Source organism: Frieseomelitta varia, unplaced genomic scaffold, assembly GCF_011392965.1.
Source record: "Frieseomelitta varia isolate USP_RPSP 00005682 unplaced genomic scaffold, Fvar_1.2 scaffold_248, whole genome shotgun sequence".
Taxonomy (NCBI): domain Eukaryota; kingdom Metazoa; phylum Arthropoda; class Insecta; order Hymenoptera; family Apidae; genus Frieseomelitta; species Frieseomelitta varia.
The window spans coordinates 490,365-500,201 of NW_025109977.1; the positions used below are offsets into that span (position 1 = coordinate 490,365).

The window sequence follows — 9,837 nt, forward strand, 5'->3', positions numbered from 1 at the left end:
TTTTTTGGTCTGTTTTTCGTGACGGGAGATATACAACCAGTTAAGCGGCCCAACATCGAACATCGCAAGCTTGTGTGTGTTTTAATGCCTCGTGCTGACAGATACATGTCGCAGGGAGAGATGTCGCAGGGTAGGTCTGTGTCCAAGGCGCCCAAGGTCACGGTGTGGAACATACAAAGCCTCTGTGAACATTGTGCATTCGCTGTCAGTGGAAGCTGCGTGAGAGTCTCGGAACGCCGCGTTCCGGACGGATGATATCGGGAAACATCGGTCTAGGGAATATCACGTATCGCTTCGGGATCATGCTTCGTCCAAGCTTCCTCGCGTTCTCCGCCGTTGATTTCACCGATCAAACGCGAATCTGTCACTGGACGATGATGCGTTAATCGTTTCGAAATTCCTCGAAACGATGGACGCTCGCCGCCGTTTAAATTATTCGACACGAGCTGACTATAGATACGGGTGTACGAATCACCCGAAAACGTTGACTCTGCTGGCGGACACACGAGGACTCGAGGATGCTTGCAGCACCGGGGGTAAGTTAGGCAGAACATGAAATATAAGGTATAGGCGTTGGTTAGAGTCGGCTACGGAACGAGTTACGAGTTCAACAGTCTCTCTAACGACGAACTCGAGTCGAACGAGTCGGCTGTTCGATAAAAGAGAGGAGTCGTCACTCGTTCCGTAGACAGAGACAAGGATATTATACATAAAGTGGCAAGGTGAAACACGTATGTAAACTCCGTTCGTAAACGGAGAAGACAGAAGAAGAAGACAGAAGAAGAAGAAGAAGAAGAAAGGCATGATGGGATAGAAACTCACCGTCTCGTCGTTTTAACGCGACGATAACGGCGATAGTCGGTGGCGTTTACGTCGTTGGGGTCGAAGCCCCTTCGATGCTTGGGCGGCGAGGACATGGTGGCAGCAGCCTTGGTACCGTTCGAGATCGCGTCTGGCTTGGCGGTGGTGGTGTTGGTGGTGTTGGTGGTGTTGTTGTTGTTGCCTATGGAACTGTTGCCGATGCAGTTGTTGTCGACGGCGATGTGCAGCGAGGCGAGAGGCGGCGGCGAGGGCGGCAGCTGGGCGGGGACCAGGTGATGGCCGGAAGTCGTCGAGTTCGAGGTCGACGTGGCGATGGAAGTCGGAGGGTGACACCGACAGGCCGGTGCCGGTGCTGTTGGCTCGCCGATTACGAGGGTCCGATCCCCGTGACCGACGTCGCTCTTTGGCACCGCGTTCAGCTCGTGCCTGCTAACCCTACCGGCTCCCGGCCCACCCATTCAAATCCTCGATTATCGCCCCTCGTGCACTCCGCCTCTCTCGCTCTGCCTCCGTGGCTGCTGCTCCTGCCGCGAGCTTGCCTCCTCTCGCACGCACGGCCACGCGTTTCTCCCTCCGGCGCTCTCTCTCTCTCTCTCTCTTTTCTGTCTCTTTCTTCTTACGTTCGTTCACGCTTCTCCGGCTGGGCTCGTCCTCCTTTCTCTCCAACGTTTTCCTGCTTCCTTGCAACCTCGTCCAGACGGCACGCTCCGAATCGTCGCCCGATGTCGTCCTGCGGACGCGGCACATTCGATGAGGAGGAACGGGCCGTAACCCGGTCCTCTCTCAGCTCCTCTCGACCTGCATACGCACGCGACCGATCCCTCCGAAAGGCTAGCCTCCCATCCAACGACACACACCTCCGACACGCCATTCACCGCGGGCTCACGCACGTGCAACCAATCCCATTCGCACCAACTGGTATTTACAACAACAACAACAACAACCGACAACCGCGTTCGCGCCGACAAAGCGTCCGAGTAACGTACGTAAGGGCGGCGAAAGGTTAGAAACGAGACGGCGAAGAAAGACGGCGAAGAAAGACGGCGAGAAAGTGGGAGAAACGGCAGGCGGGAAGAGGCAAAGAGCGAGGCCGCGGAGTAGACAACGTGTCTACGACAGCGTCCACGGCAACGTCCCAAACACCCGACGTTCCTTCGGTTCCGCGATCACGCCGACTCACTCACTTGGCGCACCACACTCTCTCTCTCACCCCAAACTCTCTCGCCGCGAGAGTACGGACTCGTGCGCGACTCCGATGGATACCAACTGGCGGCAGCACCGGCGCGCGCGACGCCAGAACCACCATTCGACGAGAAATTGGGCGACGACGAATCACGGGAGGAAGGAAGGAAGGAAGGAAGGAAGGTCGCGCGAGCGAGGCAAGGCCACCAAACGTTTCTGCCGTTTCCGATACCGATCGGATCGCGCGAACCGATAAGCGACAACCGGGCTGCAACGACACTTTGCCGCCGCCCCTATCGATCGCCCCGTCCGATCCAGCGATCCTTTCCACACGACGCGAACGCGACCTACTCTCTCTCACTCTCTCTCCTCCCCCACCCCCTCTCTTACTCGAACCAATGACGTGCCACGAGGCTTAGCTTCCGTTAACGCCAACTGAATTTTAACCGCTTGCGCTGGAACGACGAATTTTTTTTGTCCCAGAATTGCAATATTCTCTCAGCATAACAAATAAGGTAAAAACAAATCGTAAGTTTATTACTTCTCGATAATTTCTATCTAGATAGATACGACGAGATCAAAAGAGAGCGACGAATTATCGTACACGGTTCGGTCACTCGTTATGGTCCGCATTCAGTTGCCAGCGCGAGGAGTTAACTGAATCTGAACCTAACCTAAACTTAACGTTTTGGGCTGGAATGACGTGCCACGCACGTCGAGAATATTTGTCCCAAAATTGCAAATATTTTCTCAGTTTTAAGTACATTCAAGTATAACCCAGGCGAGTAATAAACAAATAATAAATGTATTACTTGTCAATGATTTCTATTTAGGTATCGTACCGACGAGTTCGAAAAGAAAGCGACGAATTATCGTACGCGGCTCGGTCAACTGAATCTGAACCTAACCTAAACTTAACCTCTTGCGCTGGAATGACGTGCCACGCACGTCGAGAATATTTGTCCCAAAATTGCAAATATTTTCTCAGTTGTAAGTACATTCAAGTATAACCCAGGCAAATAATAAACAAATAATAAATTTATTACTTCTCAATAACTTCTATCATACCGACGAGTTGAAAAAGAAAGCATTAGACAAATTATCGTACACGGTTCGGTCACTCGTTATGGTCCGCAATCAGTAGTTAACCTCTAGCGCTGGAGTGACGTGCCACGCGCGAATTTTTTTTATCCCAAAATTGCAAATATTTGTTCAGTTTCAAGTATAATGCAAATATAACCCAGGCAAATGAAACAAATAATAAATTTATTACTTCCCGATAATTTCTGTCTAAATATCAACCGACGTGTTCAAAAAGAACACGACGAATTATCGTACACGGTTCGGTCTCTCGGTTATGGTCCGCAATCAGCGCAAGTGGTTAACGAGAACTTTTCGAGGAATGTCATGAATCCGTGCCAATCTTTCCCCTTCCCTGCCCGCTTAGATTAGTCGTAGAGATTAGACGACCTTTGATTCCTAATGAAAAAGTAGAGCCTTGAAGCCAAGGATTTCGCGACCGTTGGGAATATTTGGCACCCTCTCCAAATTGCATTCTCTTCAATCTAATCTCACGCAGTGCCACGCGATTAACCATCCACGCCCTCCTCCGAACGCCGGACCAAAATAGACACGCTTCCGGGAAACGCCGCGCGGCGGCAGCACGGGAAACGACGCGACACGAGACCGCCGAGAGAAAACAACGCGCGTGCCACGTCCGATTGCCCTCGAATGAGGATAGATGAGTGGCCGAGTCTCAAACGACGGGAGGATTGTTTCGCATCGTTCGACGATCAACGCTAGTTTTCTCAAGCCAGTTTTTCCTACCACGTGCTTACACGAGGCCTACACCGTGTTGATCGAGCTGGCGATCGTCCAACTAACCGACTCAGCGTAGCCGCCAGACCAATCTCCCCGAAACGTCCCCGGTGACGACGAATCGTCGTTGGACTCGCGTACGCGAGACACTTTCTCGCCTCGACATTTTCTCACGCGTAAATTTCCCTCGGGCACTTGCCTTTACTACGGTAAAGTGAAGTAAATCGAGTTCAGTCACACGATAGAGAAAAAAAGAGAGAGAGAGAAACGCACGGTCGTCGATCGTCAATCACTCCCTTCCCCCTTCCTGCCCGCCAAATACTCGTTTCTCCCGTGGGTGAACCAACCCTCCGAAAGATGGCGGCGGCGTCGAGCGCGCCACGAGCGCCCACCCGGTCAATACCAGTAAACGATGAAACGGTCCAGCTTCGGCGGCACGCTAACCTCGATTCGGTTTCCAACGACCGCTGCTGTTAGCGCTCTTGATCGAGGGAACCGGCCCGGTGGCCTTGAACGCGCGAAACTTTCCGAGGCGGCCACTCTCGCCCGAAATTCGAGAGATCGATCAGTTACGCGGCAGTTTAAGTTTTGTAACTTTCCTCGATTTCAAATCCGTTGAATTATTTTTGAACGTCGAACGAGGGAAAGGGACGTTCGAATCTCGCGCGCGGCACGGGTCAGCGGTTCTCAACGAACGGACGAGCTGTGATCCGATCACCAATTAATCTCGCGCGTGCACTGAGAAAGGGAGCGTTTGAGGGGAAAAGAAAAAAGAAAAAAATAGAAAGAGGAAAATCGAGCGGGGCGTTAACGCCGCGTTTAATTGCACGGCGGCGAAACGCGAAGTGCGGATATCGATCCGCGATCGCGTTCCGCACTTCTCTGCTACTTTCCTGCAACCTACTTCGCGTAACCGACTACGCACTCGCGACATTTCCAAACGAAACTTCCGGAATCGTTCCGACGTCGTTCGTTCGCGATTTACGAAACTTGCCAGCACTGAATCTGAACGATTAAACTCGAGGCCTGTCGAACGATTCAACGAAGATGGATCGATAGCACTAGAACCTACCAAAAGGCTAAAGCGTAGAGTTTTTATCGGAGATGTTCAAGTGAAAAGTACAGAGAGAAACTATGAAATTTAATTTTATAGAATACGCGAGCTTTTATTTGTACATTTTATGAAAAATCACTTGAATCTCTAAAGTTATAAAATAAACCTTTGTAAATGAAACTACACTGTTTTATATCTACAATGTGTCCATAACAAAAGTTGTGAATTAATTTACATCTACAATGTGTCTATAATAATTAGTTGCGAATGAATTTCGACCGCTTCGATGGTTCTAGTGTTAACGATGTCGCGGAAATCGATGTTTCAAATATCTGTGAAAATTTATTTGTGCATTTTATGAAAAATCATTTGAATCATTAAAATCTCTGTAAATGAAACTACACTGTTTCACAGCTACAATTTGTCTATAACAAAAATTGTGAATTAATTACTTCGACCGCTTCGGTGGTTCTAGTGTTAACGATGCCGAGGAAAATCGATGTTACAAACATCCGTGAAAATTCGAGAATTTGTGCATTTTATGAAAAATCATTTGAATCATTAAAATCTTTGTAAATGAAACTACACTGTTTTATATCTACAATGTGTCTATAACAAAAGTTGTGAATTAATTACTTCGACCGCTTCGGTGGTTTTAGTGTTAACGATGTCGCGGAAAATCGATGTTTCAAACATCCGTGAAAATTCGAGAATTTGTGCAATTTAATGAAAAATCATTTGAATTATTAAAATCTTTGTAAATGAAACTACACTGTTTTACATCTACAATGTGTCTATAACAAAAGTTGTGAATTAATTACTTCGACCGCTTCGGTGGTTCTAGTGTTTCGAAAACTTTGTCGCGGAAAATCGATGTTTCGAATTTTCGACACGAAAATTCGAAAACACCAGAGTCGAGATCCCTCTATACTCTGACGAAGATTCATAGAACCTTGCACGAAGAATCGATCTCAACCGAAACGAAAGTGTCAAAGTTGCATGCAATCTCACACTCTCTCCGAAACCGATGTCCTCCGTTGCAAACGATCGTCACACATTCTCGAGACGAGAGCGAAAACGAAAGAAACAAAGTTACGATCCAATCTAACACCCTCTCCGAGTAGCAAAGATCCTTTGGATCGTCTACCCACCCGTCGTTCCGCGAAGATAGAAGAAATCGGCGTCGAAGACGACAACTCGCTAGCGAAGACCAGGCCGAGAGACTTGCCAAGAGATCGGAAACGAGCCGGTAGATCGGTAGTCGCGTGGCGTATCTTCGAGAGGAGGCTGTCGACGAGATGTTCGACCAATGAGTGACGCGAATGGTAGCACGGCGTCGGTATGACTGACTCTCTCTCCTCGTGACCTGGCGTACACGACCTGGCTTGTGCCGTGGCAAGCAAGCAAGCAAGCAAGCAAGCGAGCGAGCAAGCAGTAGGCGTATCCCGTGGTTGGTCAGCCGGTCGGTCGACTCGTTTACTAGCGATGGACTTGATCCGATTCCCGACTTTTCCCCGTCGCGATCGATTCAGTCGCCAGTCGACTCGAACCGAGCCACATCCCCATTTCCTCCAATGCGTTACACTTTCCGCATTCGTTTCACGTATTCATCCCTCGACCTTTCTTTCGCTCGATTTCACGATCGTTGGGATTTTTCCGCGGTAAGGCCGATTCATCGTCGGATCATCGTCGGATTTATATTAAGTAAAAGTGTCCTCCCTTCTGCAACAGTTACTCGTATATTTCTTCCTTTCTTACTTACTGTTATTACTATAATACAGGGTGGAACACTGGAAAACCGAAGAGTTTGAAAAAATTGTAAAAAAGTTGTTCATTTTCAATTTCATTTTATTTGTTGTTTTTTTCTTTTGTAGTAAAATTATATTTCCAAGTAAAATAATAAAAAATTTAAGAAACGTGTGTTCGCGTGTTCAGTGTTTCAGTGACCACCCTGTAGTATAATAATAATCGCTCTCGTTCCAGTTCCCCTTTCGCCCTTGTGATTTTACAAACTTACAATCATCACGTAGTTGTTCGCGTTTGCACTCTGTTGCGCACGTTTTGAAAATAATGAATTACTTTGCAGAGCAAAAAAAAAAAAAAAAAAAAAAAAAGAAATAATCAAGATTCCAATTTATCCGGAATTTGTGCGTCAACATACAGTTTTCACAAACAAATATTCAATACGTAAAACATATTACCATTTACTCGAAGAAACTATCGAAAAATTATCTAAATAAAGAAACACGCTTTTTCTAATATATAATATTCTAATACATTTAAATAAATGATTCTCTCGCAAAACGATATCCATTAAATTCGTCGTTTCTTTAATCTATACGAGCTCCAACTTTGAGGTTAGCTTTTCATCCATTCAACATGGACAATAAAAAAAAAAAAAAAAAGAAAGACACGTGTCAAATATTTTTACGTCCCCTCGTTGGAATTTCGTTTCCCCCTTTTTTTTCCTTTTTTCTATTTTTATCCCATTCTACTTCAACTACTTTCCCTCGCGTTATTACACATTTCACGCACGAATGCTAGATACGGAGGCGCCGGAAAATCCGGCCGTAGCATAATTTCGGATGAAATTTTACGCAATTAAATGAATGATTGTGACGTAAAGCGAATAAAATTGAATTGATCTGGGGGCGCCACCATCGACCCCTTGGCGCTGGCAACTGATTGCGGACCATAACGAGTGACCAACAACCGTATATACAATAATTCGTCGCTTTCTTTTTGAACTCGTCGGTATAACATCACTGGATAGAAATTATTGATTACTAATAAATTTATTATTTTTTTTCTTTGTCGGGATTATACTTAAATACACTTGAAACTGACAAAATATTGCAATTTTGGAAACAAAAAATTCTCGACGTGCGTGACACGTCGTTCCAGCGCAAGACAGTTAACCACTGACAGTGATTGCGGACCATAACGAGTGACCGAACCGTGTCCAATAATTCGTCGCTTTCCATCTCTTTTGAGCTCGTCGAAATGATACCGCTGGATAGAAATTATTGAGAAGTAATCAACTCGTCGTTTGGATTACATTTAAATACACTTAGGACTAAGAAAATATTGCAATTTGGGACAAAAGGTTCTCGACGTGCGTGGCACGAAAAATCCAGCGCTAGAGGTTAAGTCGGACTAAAATTCCCTCTGCCTTGATTGCATCGACGATAGGTCACTCCCTGGGGAGTGTGCCTCGCTATCTCTTGCTCGAGATCGGTACGATCAAGAACCGTTCGTCTTTTCATCGCCGTCGCTCCTCATTCAGAATTCGTTCTCGTCGACGTCGCGTGCTGCCCCTCGTGTTCGGGAAATTGGGTCGGTTGTTCCAAACAGGGACAACATCGATTCCCAAGGAAGGTCGCCAAAGGAACTCGTTTCGAAAAAAATTTCCATCGAAATTCGGCGACGCTTGACAATCGAGCCGATTCATCCGAAATTCACCGTGTTTCAGTATCATGCAGCGCGATCGCGCTGTTCGGATTTCATCTGTCGAATAATAATGTCGCAGCGTCGTTATAGCGCCATGTGCGAAGCTTCCTCTTCTAATCACTTTCTTTTCAGTTGAACTTGAACCACGTGCACAAATAAGCAGATCCTATTTTAAGATCTATTTCAAGATCATTACTTTTATCCATTTTTATTTATGACCATTTTTAATTATGACTCAAGATCTAATAATAAGATCTAAACTAATAAGGACCTACTAATGTCTCAAGATCTAAACTAATGATTTCAAGATCATTACTTTTATCCATTTTTATTTATGACCATTTTTATTATGATCTAAAGGGTGGCCACTGAAAAACTTAAAGGTTTGAAAAAGTCGTAACTTGTTCATTTACTGTTTACATTCATATTTATATTTATTGTTTTTCACGCATAATATTGAAAAAAATCCATTAATTACGTTTCCAAATAAAATAATAACAAATTAAAAAGAAACATGTGTTTGTAAAAGTTATTTTTGTTTTGTGTCATTCGGTCTTTCAGCGACCATCCTGTAGTTAGATCAAGGAAGCGCTATCGCGTCGTTATGGCTGTGTTGCAACACGGTTTTTCAACGCTAGATACTACCAAACTGATAAAAACGATTTGACCAAATTTATAGTTTTTGTTAGGTATTTTACAGACGTAAAACGTGTGTATTTTCAAAGATTTAAATAATTTTTCGTAAAATGTATGAATAACAGCTAAAAGTTTCTCTATTTTCTTGTCCTCAATGTCTCCGATAGAAACTTTACGCTTTCGTCGGTAGTTCCAGAAAAATACATTTATGTACACGTACAAGGTGTAGATTCATCAATAATAATTCGTCTGCCGCTGCACGGGGTAGTTTTATATATATATAAACACATATTCATATAGTATGTAAATAATACTTAAACAAAAATAACGTAAAATTAACACGAGATACTTATTTAACTTACTTAAAAGTATTTATACACGCTTTATACAGAATGTAGATTCATCTATAATAATTCGCCTGTCGCTGCACACACATATTCACATAATAATTATGACACATATTCACATAATAATTATGACAATCAGTTGCAACAGAGTGATTAACAACATCCACCGAATGTTCATTGATTTCAAGAAGAAATCAAACGATTCCTTGCGCTGAGTTTAATTAAACAAAAGATGGTTTAAAGATCAATTAAACAAAGATACCTCTTCAATGGAATTCGTCATTGGTAAGTATGATAGAAATAAATTGTAAAAATAATGTTTCACCCAACACCTGCTTAATGAACGCAGAAAATACCGAAACCTAAGAAGTAAATACGGATTAAACCAAAACACCGCTCTAACCTGCCAGAAACAACAAAAAGAACAGAGACCCAACTACTAGACCAGTCGTAAACAGATAAAAAAATTCCAGCGCGTCGCTAAAGACTCCAAACCTCCAAATAAAAAAAAAAAAAAAAAAAAAAAAA

General features: G+C 44.5%; 2 protein-coding genes and 1 long non-coding RNA gene across 3 annotated transcripts in view; 1 reads left to right on the forward strand and 2 right to left on the reverse strand.

Annotated features, from left to right (window-relative positions):
• Nucleotides 1-9,837, reverse strand: part of LOC122528258 — a 136,989-nt gene that overhangs the window by 23,865 nt on the left and 103,287 nt on the right. The window lies entirely within an intron of this gene.
• LOC122528259 (dual specificity protein kinase splA-like) lies at nt 13-6,565 on the reverse strand. The gene is made up of 3 exons (XM_043653216.1): nt 6,028-6,565; nt 823-1,552; nt 13-182 (listed from the first exon to the last, which is right to left on the reverse strand). The coding sequence occupies exons 2-3, from the start codon at nt 1,278-1,280 to the stop codon at nt 158-160; spliced, it is 483 nt and encodes a 160-aa protein (XP_043509151.1). The 5' UTR covers nt 1,281-1,552; nt 6,028-6,565; the 3' UTR covers nt 13-157.
• LOC122528260 overlaps nt 531-9,837 on the forward strand; it is a 13,242-nt gene continuing 3,935 nt past the window's right edge. Inside the window, exons 1-2 of the long non-coding RNA XR_006306521.1 lie at nt 531-605; nt 671-672. This is a non-coding gene — a long non-coding RNA (uncharacterized LOC122528260). The remainder of the gene's footprint in view (nt 606-670; nt 673-9,837) is intronic.

Excerpts from the sequence above, each read along its gene's own strand:
- LOC122528259 (XM_043653216.1), bottom strand. The coding sequence starts at position 1,280 with ATGGGTGGGCCGGGAGCCGGTAGGGTTAGCAGGCACGAGCTGAACGCG. Across the intron at positions 183-822 it reads CGCGTTAAAACGACGAGACG|AGGCTTTGTATGTTCCACAC; the intron begins GTGAGTTTCTAT and ends CAATGTTCACAG.